Here is a 22,594-nt window from a genome sequence, read left to right as displayed (position 1 = left end):
TCGCGCCTTTCTGCGCCTCCACGCCCCGTCCCCGCAGACATCCCACCCCACCAAAAGAGCCCCCGCTCGCGGCCAGGGGAGGGGGGCCGCCCAAGGCTCCCTCCGCCCCCCCCCCCGGGCGGCAGGGCCGGGCTCAGAGTCACGGGCCCGGGGAGGGGCAGCCCGCTGGGTCGCCTCCCCGGCACCCGGAGCCCGGACGGGACCGTTACTCCTCCGGGTGCACCAGGTGCGAGGAGGCGGGGAGCTGTTTTGGCGGGTGCCCTCGGCCGCTCCGGCTCTTCTCCACAGGAGCCGCGGGGGGGGGGGGGGCGGGGGAGGGGGCGCCCCGAGCCCCGGCGCCCCCTCCCCCGGGCGGCCGCGGCCTCTCGGGCCGGGCGGCGTGGCGGCGCGCACAACAGCCGCTCCCGCTCCCCGGCTCGCCCGCTCGCCCACTTCCTGGTTCCTCGGCAACTGGGGCGCAGCGCAAACTCTCCCGCCCGGGATGGCCAACTTGAGCGCGGCGCGCCCCGTCTGGCGGCCCCGGGGCCCGGCACGGAGCAGCGGGCAGGTTGTCGGCCAAGGTGATCACTTCCTGATTCGCCGCCTCCATTACTTCATTCAGCGCTCCCCCTCCGGCCCGACCTCCCGGCGCCTCCCGCCGCTCCCTGCACCGGCCGCCGCCGCCTCCCGCCCCTTTCACACGCCGCCGCCTGCACCCGCGCCCCGCGGCGCAAGTCGCGGGTCCTTACCGGCCCGGATGAGCAGGTCCAGCTGGTTGGTGGGCCCCTCATGCAGAGAAGTCGCCATGTTTATCCCGGGGCTGGAGCTGCTGCTGCTGCTTCACATTGACTTAACGCTGGGAGCAGCGGCGGCGGGGAGGAGGCGGAACCAGCAGGCAGAGGCGCACACGCACACACACTTGCACACACGCGCGCACTCACGCGCGCACACACACACGGAGGGATCCTTGCGCGTCCTCCCGACAGGAAGCCGCGGACCCGGCCCAGCTCCCAGGCGTCCGCCCGGCCAGAAAGCCCGGCACCTAACGGTAGGGGCCGCGGCGGCGGCGCGACTGGCAACGCGATCCTTCCGCCCTGCGGCCCAGACAGGAAGTCCCCGACATTCGCGCACGGCCGCTCCGCCACCCGCGGCCGGGGGAGGAGACTCTGACACCTGAGGCTCCGCGCTCCCTCCCGGGCCGGGGCCGGCTCCGGCGGCCGAGCCTCCCGGGCTCCCTGGGGGGGGCCCAAGCCGCGCTGGCGGCCCCTCCCGCGGGGCGGGCGGTCTGGAGGAGAGGCCAAAGGGGCAGGGGCAGGGGCAGGGGCAGGGAGGGGATGATGTTCCCGTCACTTTCCCGGGGAGGAAAACGAGCTTCTATTTCCGAAAAAAACTCCTTTCCTTTTAGAAAGTGTCCGAGGAGCTCAGCGCGCCAGCGGCGAGCCTGGCCGGCCTGCCGCACGTGCGGCCCTTCTCAGACCTGTCAACAACTTCTCCTGGAGGACAAGCGGGCCGAGACACGTCTGTGGGGGACGCACTCGGACTCGGGATCCTCTGGGCACCCACAAAAGGTCCCCAAAACTACTGACACGAGTGCTGTCCGCATACGAGTCGCTGCTACCGAAGGAATGTATTGAATCTATCAACTCTGACAAATTAGGGCAGAATATTAATTCTTCCCTAGTTTCCGACATTCCTTGATCCTAGACACCGGTAGCTGACATAAAAAGCTTTTACGGAATACCGAGTCTTTTCTTGATCAAATCCTATCAAGTAAAGGAGAGGGGAAACTACCTGACCACACAACTAGGCTATTCATCAGTTAAAGAAAACTGCTTGTTTCTGAATGAACATTTAGCCAAATTCTTATTGAGTTGATTATGTTTTCTTAACCTATCTGTGTCTACACATACAACCTAAAAATAAAAAGTTCAACTTGTTTATCTAGTTTATCATTTCACTGTATCATTAGGGTGTCAAATGCCTTTTGGATATGCATCCAGAGTCAAGGAATTGAATTTAACATTTCTCTCTTATTCCTCTCAACACATACTTATTGACCTAAAATGTACTTGTGTTGATATACATCTGTCAAACCCAAAATCTGATTGTTTGTTCCAAGTACATCTACCAAAAACTATACTAACAACACTGTTTTCACTTACATTCAAAGATTTAAAAACTGATGAATACAGCAATTGATAATTTCATCAAAGAAGTGTCAATACCAACATAACTTTCTGGTTTTACATAATCTACAACTAACATTTAATTCTACTCATGGACTGATGTTCTTTCATTTACTTTGTTTTAAAATGAAAAGTGATGCTACATCTACATTTCTTTTCAGATTGGCAGGTCAACTTACTTAAAGCAATAGAGACCCCCTCCTACCGATACAGGAAAGTCATTTTTAGCTTGGTCCACACATATATAATTTATCACTCGTTTGTTTCTTGTTATATTAATTATAGAATGTACAAACAATGGAATGAGTCAGACCCTATATTTTGGGGGAGGGGAGCTGGACCTTAATCACTCCTTCCTATTGCACAGGCCTACAGGAAATTTTGCCCTTAAGATTTCAAGATAATCTGCTCAAACTTCACTGGTTATGACTGTCAGAGAGAAGTGACCAAAAAAATGAATTGGAGACAGCCTTAATTTCTACATTTAAATATCTGTGTAAAATTTCCACATGCTTTATTGTAATTATGTCCTATTCAGTAAAAAGTTCTAGAGATTAATACTGAGAAAAGTGGTTGAAATTAGAAGATTATAATCCTTCCAGCTCCAAAATATGAATCTACACACACAAAAGCAAGGTTAATTACCTTGGTAATAACTGAGGTGTTTCTTCAGTGCTTTAGTTTTCATTTTTAATTACTTTATTCAGGTAAACTTTAATTTGTGCTAATACACTTGCAGTTAAGTTTTCCACATCAAAGCTATTTTCACGTCCCAGAAGATAACCTATAGTAACAATACATTGTTGATCTGCTACAAGGAAATCAGATTTATTGAAAATTTTTTTCTTTCTCAAGTCTGTGTAACTTGTCAACTTTTTTCCTAAAGAGCAAATTAGGCCTAAATTCTTCAGATTTTGTTGCTATTTTTTCCATCACCAGAAATTGCCCTTTCATCTTTTCATCTATAAGCAATCTTGCTTGACTCCAGTGTGATATAAACTCCTAAAAAAAATAAGTGTCTCATCATCAACAAATATGAGGATTTTTAAAAATATGGAAGAATTTGTATGACTAAAGAAAGATGAACAAAAAAACACTTTAAAAAATAACTGTAAACGTATTTGAAGTCTGAAGAACTAATGAACAATCTTTGTCATGTAGAAATGATACGGAACATTTATGAATGTTTAGAAGTTTAGGAATATTCCTCCTATGAAGAGGGAAAAATTGTGGATACAAAAACTGTAGGTGTATGAAGTAGTATAATCATGAGAGAAAGGGTTGCTGTGTCAGTTGCCTTTCCTTAATATTTGTTTTTGCTGTTACAAGGAAAAATTTATTTGGAGATGAATTTAAGGGGAATGACTCGTAAAAACAAAGATAAAAAGTTTTTCCTTAAGAAAGAAACTTTGTGAGGTACTAAAGGTAAGGATTGTTTCTTTTTTTTTTTGACATCTTAAATATAAACAAAATCTCAATAAATGTCTGTTGTTGAATGTATGTTATCCAGTAAGTTCAGGGACTACAACCCAAGAAAATTTAAATAAATAGGTATCCAAAGGATATACTAATAAAGTGGTTTCACTAAAGTGTAGTTCCTAAGTACTAAGCCTTGTTATGAGTCCATATGGATATCATTTTAGAAGAATGATTATTTAATTTCTTCTGCCTCATAGGGTAGAAATCTGAAAGATTTCTCCATCCAGGAAGAGTTAACTGTGGGCCAAGTTTTCTTAAGCATGCTTCTTTTTTTCTAATCTTTAGTAAGACAAAAATACTGCCATTTTTAAGCAACCTTTAAATAACCCAATTGATACAATTATTATGGTTTTTGTCTAAAAGATGTAAGTCCTCAGAATTATTTTCAAATAGAATTTATTATTATTATGTGCCCACATATATAGTACAGTACAAAAATAGCTAAAATAATCTCTACATTGATTGCTACACAATAGTCAGAGACTGTATGTAATCACAAATTCTAAGACATGAGTTATTTATTCTGTCACTATTATTGTCCTAAGTTATTAGAATACACCACTCACATCTTAAATTATCTTAGATACAGTAAATATCATTTTCTCCATTTCTTTCAAGTTTTGCAATAGGTAATATGTGAATTAGTACTTAAGAGCCATAACCTTTGTAATGAAGGTTTCAAGACCGAGTCAATTTTTAATTAAAATACAATGGAACTTCAAAAGTCAAATCGAATTCAGTAAACTCTCATGAAATATCATATTCATCCAATGTACTAGAATTTTATTATATCCCAATATACAGACTATCATCTAGGATTAAAAGTGTTTATTATAGAGAGTTTTTACAATATTTGGTTGTCAGAAAGAAGTCTGGCTTGGTCCCCCAAGTATTTTGTGGTTAATTCAAATCAATTTAGAAATTTTTTTCTAGTTAGAAATTGAATTTCTATCAGCATAATAAGGTTTTTATATATTCAAATTGAAATGTTTACTAACTCCCTTCCAAAAACTCTAAAAAGAATCCTCCTCCCATGAAAGAACTATATTTTTAAAAGGAAATTCAAAACAAATGCCTGGTGTCTGGACAATATCATATACAAACCACATTTAGAATTAAGATAAAAAGTTTCAAATGTTCTAAAAAGTGGAAATAGAAGACAATTTTATCAAACTAAAAGAAGAATCAGAATTGAAATTCATTTGGGATTTGATTTTCAAAATTTAAGAATCATTCTAGATACGTCAAGTTGTCAAAGGTTTTGTTGATATTGTAGCTGATAGCTCTTGGTACTTGGTTCAGAAAGTATGTGAACAATTCTCCATTACCTCCACTCACCTTCCCCCTGCAAAGGGGGAAAAAACATTCAACTACTGAGTATATGATTCAGTGATAATGGCTTTTTTAAGTGTCTGAGGCCAGATTTGAACTCAGGTACTCCTGACTCCAGGGCCTGTGCTCTATCCACTGCATCACCTAAGCCACCCCATAATGGGTGGTAAATTTCTCACATAAGCTATTCCATCTTCTAACTACTCACTGCATTTTCAAAGGCCCCCATATCCAAAATTCTCTTTCCTTGGCTCCCCTCCTGGCTTCCTGAAGTTCCAACTAAGATTCTACCTACTACAACAGGGATGGGGAACTGTTTTTTCTGTCAAAGGTTATTTGGATATTTGTAACATTATTCGGGGGCTAATAGTTGATCAAACAATTCATCCTAGATTTATTCAATTTTGGTTGTCTTGGCAATGCCAGACCAATACAGGGTGCCTCCTGACCCTGTTTGATAAGCCTTTTCCACTCCTCAATCTTTGTGTGTCTTTCCTCTGAAACTATTTCCATTTTATCCTGTATATGCATCATTTGTACATAGTTGTTATATCCATTGGACTGAGAACTCCTTGAAGGCAGGGACTGTTTTTGCCATTTTTTTTTTGTATTCCCCCATGCTTAGCACATTGCCAACAAATATAGATTTAATAAATACTTAGTGATTTATTGATTTTTTACATGATTTACATTTAAATTTATAATGTATTTTGAAATTTAACTATATAAATTTGCATGATTTTCTGGGAATCCACATTTCCAAAAAAAGTCATGAAAGGAAGTCCTAACCTAGAAATGAGCTTATGCCCCATGGATTTAAGCCCTCTTGATCAAGTGATTAGGGGAATAGACAATGTCACTTCCTAGAGATGAACTGCTGTAATTTTTTTTTTATTTCAAGTCTGTACTACCAGTATCTTATCTTGGGGCAAAAGGAAGTATTATACATTGTCTTTAAAAAGCCTTTTTCTTCGTAGTTTATCTAACAGAGAGGGAAAAAAACTTGGAAATATTCTGATGAGGTGCAGGACTGAAAGTATAAACAAGGTCAGTCATGACAAAAAAAAAATGGAAGTGGAAATACTACCATGATTACCAGGCCTTGTCTTGTGCCTTGAGGTATTTTAGGAGTAGAATTTTGTTCTCCAGTCAAATGCTAGATATTAAATACTTTTCAATGTGAACCAATTGCTGCTTATCTATCAAGGAAAGTTCACTGCTTACAACTAAAGGTTCTCCAAAACCCAGCACTGCCCTGAAGCATATATTAATTTCATACTACTCTCCTCTTCACCCACTCAATACTCAAGCCAAACTATTTACTATCTTCCATATACATTTTGGTGGAAACTAGATACTTCAGTAGCTAGAGCGGCAGACCTTGAATAAGGAAGACTTGAGTTCAAATCCAGAATCAAAAATTTACTAGATATGTGTCTCTGGGCAAGTCAGTCCATCCATTTGCCTTAGTCCAAACTCCATGGACTAAAGGGTTCTGAACAACTTAAGACATTTTACATTCTTCTCACCTGAAATCTTTATTCATACTGTTCCTTGTGCTTGACATGTCTGTCACCCATTGGAGTCCTTTCCATCATTTAACACCCAACTCAAATTCCACCATCTCTAGAAAGCTTCCTTCAGAACCATAATCTAAAATGACCTTTCCTCCCTCACATATTTGTTCCTATCTTCTCTCACTTTCCTACTATGTGAGCTTATCTTTAACTTCGAACATCACCCACTGTCAATCACAAATCTAGGCACCAGGGAATGAGTGCTTCACAAAAGTTTGCTGAATGCTAAACATGTTACCACTTAGGTCTTTGGAAGAAAGGAAAAAGATGCACAGGCAAAACAACTTATGAAACCACTACCATCAAAAACCAAATGGGTCTGGAACCAATTGTCAAATCTTTCAATTTCTCATCAAACTACCAATTTAATAATGCCACATATCAAAGGGGAAAATTTTAAAAATAAACCTAATGGAATATTTATCAAGAAAACAAAAAAAGAATTACTTGTACAAAGTAAACATTAATGAAGTACATTAATGAAATTGAGTATATTACCAAAACAAATGACATTCTATGATCAAAATAACAATTCAGTAAATATTTATTAAATACTGTGCTACAAGACAAAGATAGAAGGAAAAAAACTCCCTGCCCTCAAAAGAGAATACATTATTTCCAATGAAATTTAAGAGCAAACTAACATGAAAAAGGAACATACATTCAACCAGAGGATCAGGAAAGGCTTCCAAAAAAAGCAGTAAGTCTTTAAGTAAACAAAGGAATCTGAAAGATAGGGTAAAGGAGATTATAGTCATGAGATACAGTCTATATAGAGAGAAAGAAACAGGAGATGGCATGCTAAGTTTGTTAGTTTGACAGAATGCAGAATGTACAAAGAGGAATAAAGTAAATAATTCTAGAAAGATAATGGAATCAGACTGTGAAAAACTTCAAAAGGCCTAGACAAAGAACTGCATTTTATTCTAAGGCTAGAAGGAACCTACAAGATTCATAATAAGATCTGTGTTTTATGACTATTATTTCAGAAGATGTATTGGATAAGAAAAACAAGAAAGAGAAGGGAACAATTAGAAGACTAATGCAATAGTTCAATCATAGTTAATAAGGGCCTAAACTAGGTTTGTAGCTATAAGTGAAAAGAAAGGAAAAGAGAGGAGTTAAAACAAGATTTGATAAATAATTAAATATGAAAATAGGAGATGAGACTGAAGAATTAAGGATAATTAAGGTTGCAAACCTAGGTAAACTAAAAAATTCTTCAATAGAAATAGAGAAGCTTAGAAGGAAGATGAATTGGAGGGGAGGACAGTTAAGTTCTGGTTTTGAACACATCAGGAGCTAAGGAGAGAAAACACATATTCCAAAGACATATATGAAAGATTTATGTCATATATTATAGTGTGTATATGTATATGTTGTGTATATGCGGGCCAAAAAAAAAAAAGTAAAATGTATGTGCTGGGAACATATACTGTATAAATGCTACCAAAATAAAAATATATATTCGTATTTGATAATCTAGATTTTTTTTAATATTTGCATACTTGATCAGAGGGGAAGCTAGCTGACATACTGAATAGAGCACCAGGAATGGAGTCAGGAAGACCCAAGTTCAAATTTGGCCTCATATACTTACTAGCTAGGTGATCCTAGGCAAGTCACTTTGCCTTGCCTCCATAACACCACCGCTGGATAATGTATGTCAACTTCCCAGGTACTCTAGATGATTCAGAGAAGTATGCAGCTCTTCATTACTAATCATATCGTTTCAATTTAATTTACTTCATTTCTTAAGACACAACTTTAAAAGATAATGAAAAGAATTCGAGTTCAGAAAGCTGTCATAAAAGTTTTTCCATAATTGCATTAAAGATACTATTTTTCTTATAGATATTAAATATTTCACTTTTCACAAAGTTAAAATTGTACAAATTTCTTTGTCTTAATATATCCTATCAACGAAAATTCTGTGGGACAGATTATATATATTGCATTTGCTAGCTGGAAAGTTAGTTCTTTATTCTATTAATTCATATAATTATGTTTTTCAAGTACCATAGTTTTGCTTATTTAAGAAATTAAAAGGAAGCACATCCTGATTTTTCACCTAGTGAATATAAGAATTCCACAAAAATAGCAATAAAGCTAACTGGATCCTAAAAACTTTACCTTAATAAAATCTAGTGAAAGAAAGGGAGATGTATTCTTTTGCCCCCTGATTTTTCTGTAACATTGAGGCATTTAACCTTTTGGTGCTATGATTTTCATACACAGAGAAATCATATTTCTGTTCCCTAGCTAAAATAGCTTCACATCTCTCACCATCTTCTAAGCAGTCAATCATCTTCTCCCTCCCACTAGAACCCTGGACTCTGCCTCTGGTCCCCAGTCTCTGGGAGGCAACTTCTCACCTGGCTAGGCCTTCAGACCACTTGGATGAATTTCTTCACCATCATGGAGTGCACATTGTCCTCCCTTCCCTTTAGGTGTCTTCCCCCATTAGAAAATAAACTCCAGGGGGTGGCTAGGTGGTGCAGTGGATAAAGCACCAGCCCTGGAGTCAGGAGTACCTGGGTTCAAATCCAGTCTCAGACACTTACTAATTACCTAGCTGTGTGGCCTTGGGCAAGCCACTTAACCCCATTTGCCTTGCCAAAAAAAAAAAACCCTAAAAGAAAAACTCCAGTTTTATCTGTCTGGCTATCTATTGACCCCAAGCTTCTCCTGAAACAAAAGCTCAAAATTTTAACATCAATGTTAAAAAGCTCATGGTTTTTAATCATGGAATGCCCTAGTCAGTCAATAAGCATTTATTATTGACTTTTACATGGCACCATTATGCTAAGAGTCAAGAATATCAACAAAGGCCATTTCTAAAGAAAATCCTCCATTCAACTGTGGGCTCCTTAAGGACTGTCTCCAGCAAAAATAATTCCACCCAAACAAGATATATGGGTGTGTATCTATGTAGAATATATACACATGTGCATGTATATGCATATATAAACCTGTGTTACACATGTATCCAATTATGTGATGTCTACATTTGGATGAACATCAGAGTCTTCTTTCAAATCTAATTTATCACATACACATGATGTATATGACATACATACTATATGATATGGGCACATGTATGAGACAAGGCACTGCTATTAAGGGGAATGAAGAGAGGTTTCTCATATTAGTTGGGATTTTAGCTGGCAACTGAAGAAAGTCAGGGGAAGACAGGAGGGTAGAAGAGGGCAAGTATTCCAGGCACAAGGAATAGTCAATGAAAATGCCCAATGTCAAGATCTGGATCATGTTTGTGTTATGAAAGAATTCTTGTGAGGAGAAACAACCAGGAAAGTCAGAGTCACTGAATCACAAACTATGGGGTGGGAATAAAGACTAATAAGACTAGAAAAAGGAGAAAAGCTTTGACCACCAAACAAAAGATTTTGCATTTCATTCTGGTGATAGTAAGGAAACTACTAGAATTTACTGGACAGAGGACAGGCATGGCCAGACCTGGGTTTTAGGTAGATTAATTTGACAGCTGAGAGTAAAATGGCCTGGAGTGAGGGTCTTGAGACAAGACCAACTAGCAGGTGACTGCAATAGTTCATGCACCACTCCCATTCAACAAAATTCTGTGGCTGAATCTAGAATCATATATAAAATTCCCCTTCCTACCTGACCAATCATCTTAAACTTTACTTCCCTCCAAATTCTGTCATCTAGAGGCAGTGGATAGAGAGCATGGGCTCTGGAGTCAGGTGAACTTGAGTTCAAATCAGACCTCAGACACTTAATAATTACCTAGCTGTTTGATCTTGGGCAAGTCACTTAACCCTATTGCCTTGTCAAAAAAAAAAAAAAAAAAAACAGAAGCAATGACTAAAAACAGTATCTGCATCAAAAGCTAAGATATAACAAGGACACACCAAGGAAAGCCAGCTTCAGGATTCTACAAGACCAAACCTTAGAACCCAGAAGAGAGCTACATCTTAAGGAAAAAGAGCTAAAGAAAAAGGAGCTAAGAGTTAATAAATAGTTTCAGAGTTGGTACAGTTTCCCTACACATGTGCCCCATTAACCATTATACTACAAATCTGAGTTCATCTCCTCAGGAACACAATTGTGCAAGGAGACAATATATCCCAGGTTTGGAAGAAATGCCTTTGCTATGTCTGCTTAATAAATATATCTGGTTTATATTCAGTGGCAAGCACACTGATAGGGGCACATTAGTAGCAGTTGTAGAAACTACAAAGCTATGGGTAAGTCAGAGAGAAATGCTCAGCCCCACTCTCTGGGGACATTATGAGTGGGAATTAGCACTAGCGAGAGAGATAGATATATTCATGCACACATGCAAGCACTTTTGGTTTGTTTTTAAAACACCGTGTTTTCAAAATTTAATTCATGATTTTATCTGTAGGAATTCAAGGTACATACATCAAACATATACACATACATCCCTATATGCATATACATGCATTATACACATGAATTACATATATAAGCTTTTCTTCATAAAGTACTGGAGAGTGAAGATCATGCACAACATTATGTCTACCCAGTAAACAGCATAATACAACATACATGAATATATATGTGTGTACATACATACATGTGCATTTGTGTTCTGTATCTGCTGGACATATTGTATAAATGTCATACTCTCTACTGCAGAAGTTTTGCTACAAATAAAATTTTATTTGAAATATAGTATTCAGCAGAAAATAGGCTCTAAAAGCAGGACTGGATCTCAAGACCCTTTTTTTCCTCCCAAATAAAAAGTTAACCAAAAACGAATGTAACTCTTCTCTATCTCTTATTCTATGAGAAATTAAGACAAAAAGACCTGATCAAACTACCAAATTTTGAAATATACCATTTTTTCCTGTATGTATTTATATTGGTACTTTACATATAATAAGCATTTAATAATTGCCAAATGAATGAATGAATGAATGCTCCCAATAGTTATCACTAGCTGGTACTCAAAAGCTTTTCCAGTCTGGTATAACCTTCCAGTATTTGAACTTAGCTAGTATAATTTTGTGACTTACTTACCTAGAGTGATAAAACTACAAATGAAATATCAAAAGAGCATGATAGTTGATGGGAAAAACTAGCTCCTGGTAAGGTCTATTTTTAGAGCCCAAGCTTATTTGATTAAAATACTTCAAAGATTAGTAATTTCATCAGGAGGGGTATTGCAGTCCCTCCACTAATAGAGATCACAAATCACTATAGTTTTAGTAAAGATTAAGTTCAAACCCTGCTAAAGTCAAAAGCTTCAATATTCTACAACTAACCTGACTAATTTATCTTTCTGTATTTAGCTAAACTGATCCTTAAGCAATAGATAATCCCATCACCAGATTTAAACTAAGTCTTTTTAGCTTGATAAAGTTTGCCCTAACCTGTGCTTTATTAGGCTTGATTCTAAAAAAAAAAAAAAAAAAAAAAAAAAAAACTATAGTCAACTCTTACAACTTGATAAGGCAAAACAGTATGACTAGAAAGGACAATAATCAATACTGGAAGGAATGTGTGAAATCTGGGACACTAATACACTGTTGGTGGAGCTGTGAACTCATCCAACCTTTCTGGAGAGCAATTTGGAATTACACCAAAAGGGCAACAAAAATGTGCATACCCTATGATCCAGCAATGCCACTACTAGATCTATACCCTGAAGAGATTATGAGAAAGGGTAAAAGCATCACTTGTACAAAAATATTCATAGCAACCCTGTTTGTGGTGGCAAAGAATTGGAAATCAAGTGAATGTCCTTCAATTGGGGAATTGCTTAATAAACTGTGGTATATGTCTGTGATGGAACACTACTGTTCTATTAGAAACCAGGAGGGATGGGAATTCAGGGAAACCTGGAGGGATTTGCATGAACTGATGCTGAGCAAGATGAGCAGAACCAGAAGTAGACTGTATACCCTTAAAAACAAAATGGTCAACCTTGATGGACTTGCTCATTCCATCAGTGCAACAATCAGAGACAATTTTGGGCTATCTGCGATGGAGAATGCCATCTGTATCCAGAGAAAAAACTGTGAAGCTTGAACAAAGATCAAAAACTATTACCTTCAATTTAGGGGGAAAAAAGTTATCTTACTATATAATTCTGCTATCTCTTATGCTTTATGTTTCTTCTTTTCTCTCTTATCACATTCAACTTAGATCAATGTATACCACAGAAACAATGTAAAGACCAACACAGACTGCCTTCTGTTGGGGGTGGGGGGAGGGAAGCAAGATTTGAGGGAAAATTGTAAAACTCAAAATAAATAAAAACTTTCTAAGATGTAAAAAAAAAAAAGCCATGTGGAGAATAGTTCATTAGATACCAGTAAATTCCTTAAGCTGATCAACCTTAAGGAAGTCTCAAGTTCTCAATTCCTCCCTAGGCCTCAGTTTCCTCCTCTATAAAATGAGGAATTTGGTCTAGACAGCCTCTGAGGTACCACTGAGGTCTAGTTCTATGATCTCATGAACTATAGTAATACAATTTATATAATTATAAAACCCTTTTCCTAAATGTTCACAGCCAAGAGAGTGTCAATTAGTTTTGACACTGAATAATTATGAAGAATTATATTTAGACCTGTTCAAAGTTAAATGCCAAAAAAGAATTTAGAAAGTTTACATAAGATAGATATGTCTCACTGCAAAAGAACAATAATGAAGAAAATACCAGACAAATCCAAAGCTTCTAATGAGTTGTAAAGGAGCTTTGAAAATATTAAGTAGAATTAGGAGGAAAATATGACTAATACTCCTTCCATCATGGTTTAGGTTGTTGGTACACTTTAGGTCAAAGATTATGAGTTGAAAGAGACCTACAAAGCCAATCCAACCCCACCTCTTGTTTATAGATAACTAAGGTATAAGGCAGTAATCACCAAAAGCAGAATTTGAACTCATGGCTCTAATATAAAGATTAACACTGTTAAGCAGTATAAACCAATAAAGAAGGAAAAAGAAAAGAACAACTAGCTACTTAAAAAACTGTACAGAATGATAGAACAGGTATACTCAATGAATGTAGGCCAGTGGATGATATGGAGAGAAGAAACACAGGAGTGTACTTCCTGCTTCAGGATCCAGAGCTGTCCAAGCAGCTCTGGTGCAGTGATAGGATAGGAAAGCAAAATAGCAATACTTCTGTTAGGAAAGAAAAACACAAAATAAAACATTACTTTGCCATTGTCTTTTTTGAATCTTTTCAGAAATATTCAGAACTTATTAGTATCACACACTGCCAAAATTGCTCATGCTTATTATTAAATCACTGCTTATCTCCAGAGGAAATTCATATGCTAAATATATTGGCTACCACAAACAATATCCTACTGTTTTCCCCTAAATGTTTTAACTTTGAAACAATAGTTACATTTATATAACTTTATATTAAGGCCATTAATACCAAAATATTAATAAATATAAGCAACAATTGAGTAAATTAATATCAGATACATTTTATAGAAGTTTATTTAACAATCTAAGGACTGAATTTTGAACAAAAAAGATATTTATGCGGAGACTTGGGCTTTTTAGTAAATATTTAATTAAACATAAGTTTATCAACACTGGAAAGTGGCCAAAATATATACACACACAAGGTAGATGTGTCAATTCTTTAATAAAACCCATCTAAGAAACCTCTTTCAACAGACAGCAACAGAAAGACTATTACCACATGTAATCTTGAATGTTGTTTTTTTTTAAAGTAAAGTGCTATATAAATTTTTAAATCACCAGCTATTTCTATAACCAAAAATTAAGATTTCTGATCAATGCTAAGTAATTAAAATCCAGCTTACAGAATTCAAGAGTCTGATTTTCCCAAACACATCCCAATTATTCTCTTTAATATGGTAATATCACTGTTTAAAGCCTATAACAGAAAATGATTAGAAAATGAAAAGCCATTAGCTCTAAGCACAACAGCAGTAATTGAAAGGTTACATGCAGACTTCAAGTTAATATAGAGAATGACTAACTAGTGAGATTCACTAAAGGAAAAATTTTATCTCTGGAATATAATGTAAAGCTAGAATTAAGAAAATTTACATTTAAATTTCAATACAATATATAAAGGCTCCATGATTTCATTAGTACGGATACTTTTCACCACTGATGCAAAATGAAATCCTTATATCATTCAATGAACAATCTTTATAGTAGGAAAAATCAAGACTGTACAGTTGACTTTAGGCAATCTGAAGTTAGCTAGGTTGGATATACTCAGATAAGTATATGGTCTATCACTGGGCAAACACAAAAAGGTTTAATATCACACTCTGTTGGCACAATCTTTGAACATTCAAGAGCATCTCCATATCACAATGAAGTAATAGAATATCATGTTAGCAGCTTTTATTATACCTATTACAAATATCAAACAAAACTATGTCTCAAAAATTATTTACAGACTGAGAAACTGCCACACAGAAATGCTAATTTAACTACATTATCAATCATACGAGTCCATAATAAAGAAGCAAAAGCTCTCCCTCCTCTCAAACCAGGATTTACAACTTAGTGTATTTTATATACTGCTGTCCCTTAAAAAAGCTACTAACCCACCATCAACAGTATACTCTAGTTCTGCACTCAACACATTCAAAACTTATGACAATGGTTTATGCTGGTTCATCTACATTTTCTTGGATGGCCATATTGTAAGAAATTGACTCAATGTTAAGGGACCCAAGCCAAGGCTGTGAAACAAAGACTAGATTCATAAGCCTGCCCTCACCAGGACTGTGCTCTAAGCAACTAAGCATTTTTCTAACACTGGCATTGGGGCATAGGACTAATACACAAAGTGTAGACTAATCCTAACAATTATTTACCTAAGAGACAACCTAGATCAAAGGGTTGGTGGAATTTAGCTCCCATTTAGCCTCATACACTTACTAGTTGAGGAAGTTGACCTGAGGAAGCTGCAAAGTCTCTTTCAATCTCAGTTGCCTCATCTGAAAACTGGGGATATGGGGGCGGCTAGGTGGCATAGTGGATAAAGCACCGGCCTTGGAGTCAGGAGTACCCGGGTTCAAATCCGGTCTCAGACACTTAATAATTACCTAGCTGTGTGGCCTTGGGCAAGCCACTTAATCCCATTTGCCTTGCAAAAACCTAAAAAAAAAAACAAAAAAAAAAAACTGGGGATATAATGATAGCCCTTTATCTCACAAGGCTGCTATGAAAATCAAATAAGATAAATGAAAACAATTTTACATAAAGTGGTCCACATGCTATTACTATTGTTATCTGATCATTAGCATATCTGAATTCTTAGCATAAGTCAGGTTGAAAGCAGAAAAAAAAAACATTCAAGGCACAACACACTGTCAGTCTAAGAAGTACTAGCTGCCCTGGGTTTGTAAATGTCCTCTAATGGGACAGAGAGGAAAAAAAGGTCTCCATTCTTAAGGAATCTGAGTCCTATCTGGGGAGATGTGACAAGTATAAGAATAAATAAACATAAGGTGATATGAAGAATGAAAGAATCTAAGGGGGGAAATGAAAAGATTCTAAGAAGAAGGAGTACCTTAATTAAGCCCTTCCTTTGATAATTAATATATAATAACTGTTTGGATTTATAAAAATAAAGCAAAAATTCTTAAGCTTTTCTAATTCATGGATTTGGCTATACTAATATGTCAAATCAGGTGTATAATTTATAACATATGCAAAGAATCTTTTATTCTATGCAGAATGTCTAGTGACAATTATAATAAAGTTATAATTTATGTAAGTACACAATACACATAAACTGAAGTAACCACTGTTTTATTATTTCAGTGATGTCACTAAATCATATAATGCTTTGCTTACTAAACTGTAGTTTTACTGAACTTTTTCCTACTTCCCACTTTGTCAAAAATTATATTGAAGAGCAATTTTTTTATACATCAGTGACTGAAAGAAAGTAAAGGAGAGGCTAGGTGGTGTAGTGGATGGAGCACCAGCCCTGGAGTCAGGAGTACCCAAGTTCAAATCTGGCCTCACACACTTAATAATTACCTAGACGTGTGGCCTTGGGCAAGCCACTTAACCCCATTGCCTTGCAAAAACTTAAAAAAAAAAAAAAGTAAAGTATAACAAGCCAACATTTAAGATTGACCAATTTCTCTTCCTCAGTCATCATCATCAGTCATTAAAGGAGGTGGCACAGGTACTATTACTCGATCATCTCCATCCTGAATTCAGACTTCTTGAGGTCCCCCAAGGAGCCCAACTCACCCATGCAGTTCCAGGGAGGCAGGACCTGTCTCTGTGTCTATCTGTATATTCAGTGCATAAGACAATGCGTAGCACATAAAAAGGGCTTAATCAATGTTGATTTAATTAAAAATTATTTCCATTTTACAGGTTAGGAAACTGACAAGATTAGTAAATAACTAGAGGCAGGACTTAAATCAAAGTCTCCTTTGAATCAAGCACAGACTAAGAATCACGTTTGCTCTTATTAAGAATCATGTATGTGCATGCATGTGTGTGTGCCTGTGTGTCCATGTAGATACACTGATTTTCACAACTCTGTGAAGCAGATGTTATTATTACCCTCATTTCACAAATAAACAAACCAGAGGCTCCAAGCAGTGAAGGCCTTGGTCAGGGTCACACAGCTGCTAAGTGTCTAAAGCAAGGTCTGAATTTAGGTCTTCCTAACCCCAAGATCAGACAACTCTGTCCTTCCACAGGATTCCATAGAGCACTGAGAAGGTCACTGCTCTTGATTTAACACCAAAATGAAACATAATGGAAAACAAAGTGAAGCGCATTTACTTTGAATTCTTCTGGATGTGCCAATGTTAACGCCACACATTTCCCAAAGTTACTAAATACCACTAGTCCATCACATTTCCAAAATCAGTTCTAGACCATCATAGGAAACTGAAAACAATTATAGCTGACAGCTATGATTCTCCACAGAAGAGGAAAAATAAAAATTCGTGTTGGGGGAAAAAAGGGATTTTTTTCTGTTCCAGTATAGATTACTTTAGTTTTCTATTCCCCAAGGAGAATCATAATTCATTGACTTTCAGGAGTCATTATTTTCACAGAAAAACAAATATGGAAAAAGCAAGGATAGTGACATCCAAACTCTCTAATTCTGAGTTAATCTACACTGATTTCCTTTCAAGATGATACAAAAGAAAGGGAAAGAACATTCTGTGTTGTTAGATCTAGATCCCAGAATGAAGTCATAATTCTCAAGATTTTTGCTTTCCATCTTATTCTTTTTTTTTTCTGGATTTTTATTCTTTTGCAAGGCAATGGGGTTAAGTGACTTGCCCAAGGTCACACAGATAGGTAATTATATTACGTGTCTGAGGCTGGATTTGAACTCAGGTATTCCTGACTCCAGGGCTCGTGCTCTATCCACTGCGCCACCTAGCCGCCCCTTTCCATCTTATTCCAAGGGCAGCTAGGTGGCACAGTGAATAGAGCACCAACCGGCCCTGGAGTCAGGAGTACCTGAGTTCAAATCGGGCCTCAGACACATAATAATTACCTAGCTGTGTGGACTTGGGCAAGCCACTTAACGCCACTGCCTTGCAAAAAAGAAAAAAAAGAAAAATTCTAGGTAACTGTAAACAAAAGGGATTATGAGTAAATCAATCAAAACTAAGAACTGAATCAATTATTTGGATAAGAAACCAAAATTTCTAATTAAGACACACTGATGATACCTTTAAAATGGTATTGAGAAGGGGTGAATTATCTGGCTAAATACTATGATCCTTCATTCTTTATTAAAAAAATAGAGATATCTTTAGTTCAACCTCCTCTAAAATGGATTATGGAATTATTCTTTCAAGGGCTAGGCTAAATTAATCTCTGTATCTTCAATGAGAAAATTATTTGCTAAACAAATTTAAATCATAAAATATTGAAAGAATAATTCTTAATCTCAGAGAACAAACTCTTTAAAAGCACTTTAGGGGGCGGCAAGGTGGCACAATAGATAGAGCACTGGCCTTGGAGTCAGGAGTACCTGGGTTCAAATTCAACCTCAGACACTTAATAATTACCTAGCCGTGTGGCCTTGAGCAAGCCACTTAACCCCATTGCCTTGAAAAATCTAAAAAATAAATAAATAAATAAATTTAAAAAAATAAAAGCACTTTAGAATCATTCCTATATATACAATTGCTAAAGCTAACTATAAAGCAGGCTATTCATTAAAGAAGATTTTAAGGGATTTCTATTTGGTAATAATTTGAGCTAGTCATGTACTTCAGATTGATAAAACTATATAATTTGTATGAAGCTATTCTCAATGAGTCAACAAAGAGAGAGTTGGCTAGCATCAGAATCTCTCAAAGAAATTAGCATGCATCTGGGACCAGACCAAAAAAAAGAACAACTTTTAATGGTACAATTTCTAGGTAGACCTTTCACTTTATATTAAAAGATGTTTCCTGAAAAATATATATTTTTGTAAATCTAATTGTTCTGTTGAGTATTTTCATGACTGTTTTGTTTTCATTTCTGATCTATCATCATTTGGAAGTAGTTCTTAATACTTTTATCTTTAAATATCTTGATCAAAATTTTTCTTTAACTGCTAATCTAATGTAAACAATGTAGTTACAAGTAACATTTAAAGAATCATTTTACAATTAAAATAGTCACCAAATTCAGTTCTCTTGTAAATTTATGCTCAAAATCATAGTAAGATAATTTATAATAAGGAAAGTGGTCAAAATGGCATAATAATAGTATACAGCAAATCAAAAACTACTGTTTGTACCTTCTTAACATATAATAGTATATTAAACTTAAAACTATTTTAAAACTTTTATATTCCAAGATATCAAAAGATCATGTATAATTAAGAAATATAATATTATTAATTCAAATATATGTGCTGTATTAGAAGAGGTTGGTTTTCTCCCAAATTTTAAACTCTTGTCAAATCCTGGTTTCTCGAACACTATAAATAATTTCTATAAAATTAAATATTGACCAAAAAAGTTTCTTTCAAAATTTAGACATCTTACTCAGCCCAGAGCATCTTCCATAACTAGAACATATTATTTTCTCAAATCATAATCTTAATCCTGGGTGACCGTAATTTGAATTCCTAGAGATAAATCAATTCTACTGACAAGATAAAAAATGACAACTTTATTAAATGATTAAGTCTATCTTCCTAAGATGTTTTTGATTGATAGATAATAATTTTGATATAGTTACAATTCTAACTTTTCTGAAGTCTAAAGTTCTTGAACTTAATGAACACTCTATTTCAGCTCATTAGAAGGAACTTGGCAAGTAGGCTCAATTCTGAATCAAAAGGAAATAATTTCAAGTTAACAAACAGGAAAGTCTAAAAGCAGAAATAAATAATGAAGATACTCAGTTGTAAGTAGCTCCTATGCAATACAGGCAAGAAATAGCTTTGAGTTTTATCTATAAAAAGATATGAAGAAGACAGCAAACTGTTTAACGGAAAAAATTTCAGAGTTTTTTTTAAACATTTAATTAATATTACTATTTAATTAGTATTACTATTTGCTCTTGCCTATCGAGGAAGGGTATCATTCATCACTATTTTAAAATATGAAGGCTGATTTATTTACAAGATTTTAATTTAAAGTTAAGTTTTAAGTAATCTAAATATTTTATAAACCAACATACCAGCACTGTCTTCTTTCTGGCTCACTCAAGTTTCAGGTTATCCTGGGGTGAGGGGCTTCTTTTCAGATCCCCAATTTTTCATGAAGATCTTCTACCTCCCTGTAGCACCAATATTTTCTAATTAAAACAGTCCTTTTTGTGCCACAGGGAGGATTTCTGATGATACAAAGACAAAAAGTTATACCAAAAACAATTTACCGTGAAGTCAAATTTTAAGTCTTGAATCTCTACAAAAGAGAAATCTGACTTCTTGGGGAATCCTTGTTATGTTCAGGAGGAAAAAAAATTATTTTAACAAGCTAAATACTCAATAAAGGGAACTGCCTTCTTGCTAGATCTTTCAAAATATGTTATGAGATTGAACTAATCTTTAACCTCATATAGTAGGGAAGTGGGAAGAATGCAGGTTTTGAAGCCAGAATTGTATTGTTTTTCAGTCATTTCCATTCTCTGTAACCCTATTTAGGGTTTTCTTGGCAAAGATACTGTAATAATTTGTCATTTCCTTCTCCATTTTACAGAAAAGAAATCTGAGGCAAAAAGGGTTAAGTGACTTTCCCAGGACCACACAGCTAATAAGCATCTCATCCTGAAGGCAGATTTGAATGCAGATCTTCCTGATTCCAGGCCCGATACTCTAACCATTGTGCCAATTAGCTTCTTTCTGAAGCCAGGAGTTGTTTCAAATCCCCATCTTACAAGTGCTTACTATTGAGATCCAGTGTCCTCATCTATAAAATGAGAGTTGAATCAGACGACCTATGAAGTTCTTTCTTGCTCTAATCTATGGTCCCTTGATCATAATTTTACTGATAGCTAAATTGAAAAACAAAACAAAACTAAAAACTAAAAAAAAAAACTCTCCTTGTTAGGTATCTCGAACCAATAAAACTTTGTTTTTTAAAATACCAATATCCTAGAAAACAACTAGCAATAGTAATTACAAATTTATTCAAGAGAATTTAACACCATTTTTAAAAATACAAAATATAACACATATTCAGAAACACAAAATAAGATTTTAGCTTTTATTTTCATTCATCCCTCTATTCTGATTTCTTTGTAGTATATGAAGACATTTTAAAAAGAACATGTAAACAGATTAACAGCCTTGAAAGTATATTTCACTCCATTCCTAAACTCGACTGTCCAACAACCTTATCGTCTGTCCTACATCCTTTTAGATTCCTTCCCTCTAGAACCTAGAAATAATTCATTCCATTTTATAACTGGGAAAGGAAAAAATGTTCCCACTGAGACAAGTATAAACTATCTCAGAGATGAAAACTTGGTATAATTGGAAAATAGGTACTTCTGTCTACAAGTTATCAACATTATTTTCAGCTGAACTGTTATATGAAGTAGTTTTGACTTATCCAGCTTTGGAGACACCCTCACTCCCACCCTCATCCCTAACTCTCACCCTCACCATGGACCACCAGTGACATGCTAATCTTGATTTAAGTTAATACTTACCCCTACCAAGGCAGGAGCTGTAAGCTGTTTCCTAGCAATTAAACTCACTCATCTACCTTCTACCCTCCATTGCCTAGTCCCCCTAGTGCCTAATGCAATCTGGTCAAGCCACCCAGTTCCAATGGTGAATCAACCAGCAAGACTCAAAGTCTTTAGCACTAGAGTCAAACTAGCTCTAAAAATGACATTATGATAAAGCAATTATCTTCAACATTTGATGTATTCAATTCTGTCATGGTTAAAACTTGTTAAAGGGGAAATGATGGGAATGAAGATTCTTAATGCCAGTGTTTCCCAACTCAAGTTGGGATGCATACCACTAAAATATCTAAATCATCTATCCGAAACATACCTGTAACATATACCATGCTTCCCACCCATCCCCCAACACATACACATCCCTTTGTCCTTGGGAAAAACAGAAGAAGGGGAAAGAAAAGAGAAAGGAGGAGGGAGAAAAAGAAGAGGGGTAGAATCAAGATTTTTAAAGTTTGGAGTAGAATGGTTCACAACCATCAAAAAGCATGAGATGAAATTTAAAGTATCTGAAGAAAAAGTTCCTTAATCTCTACTCTCTGCCTTGAGAACAATTTTCTCATGTCCACCAAACCAGCTAAAAAATTACTGCTCTAATCAATAGGAACGTTCCAAACTTATACAGCTACCCAGGTCAAATTCTTATTCAACAATACAGCTATAGTACCAAAAGCTACTATTACAAGTGAAATAGCTATTAATACTTCAAAGGCAGAAATAAGGGGTACTTTAAATATAGAATGGTTTTGGTTTAACACAAAATCTTTATAAAGTATTCAAAATAAATATGCACATAAAATGAGAATCTATTTGGGTTTACATATAAGCTCTTCAAATATTAGTAAAATTTCAGTTCAGTTCAACAAATATATCTGGCACTGGCCCATGGAAATA

At 36.6% G+C, this 22,594-nt stretch overlaps 1 protein-coding gene across 6 annotated transcripts in view; it reads right to left on the bottom strand.

Moving 5' to 3' along the window:
- ELF2 (E74 like ETS transcription factor 2) overlaps nt 1-22,594 on the bottom strand; it is an 84,450-nt gene that overhangs the window by 28,114 nt on the left and 33,742 nt on the right. Inside the window, exon 1 of one of the 6 annotated variants that reach the window (XM_074229286.1) lies at nt 729-1,004. The exons of 4 other annotated variants lie outside the window; for them this stretch is intronic. In XM_074229286.1, coding sequence (XP_074085387.1) covers nt 729-786 — 58 coding nt within the window. In that variant the 5' untranslated portion in view covers nt 787-1,004. Of the gene's footprint in view, nt 1-728; nt 1,005-22,594 lie in introns of those variants that run through there. One more of the 6 variants, XM_074229285.1, reaches the window with a different exon arrangement.

Source organism: Macrotis lagotis, chromosome 3 (assembly GCF_037893015.1).
Source record: "Macrotis lagotis isolate mMagLag1 chromosome 3, bilby.v1.9.chrom.fasta, whole genome shotgun sequence".
NCBI lineage: Eukaryota > Metazoa > Chordata > Mammalia > Peramelemorphia > Peramelidae > Macrotis > Macrotis lagotis.
This window is presented reverse-complemented; position numbering and strand designations above follow the sequence as displayed.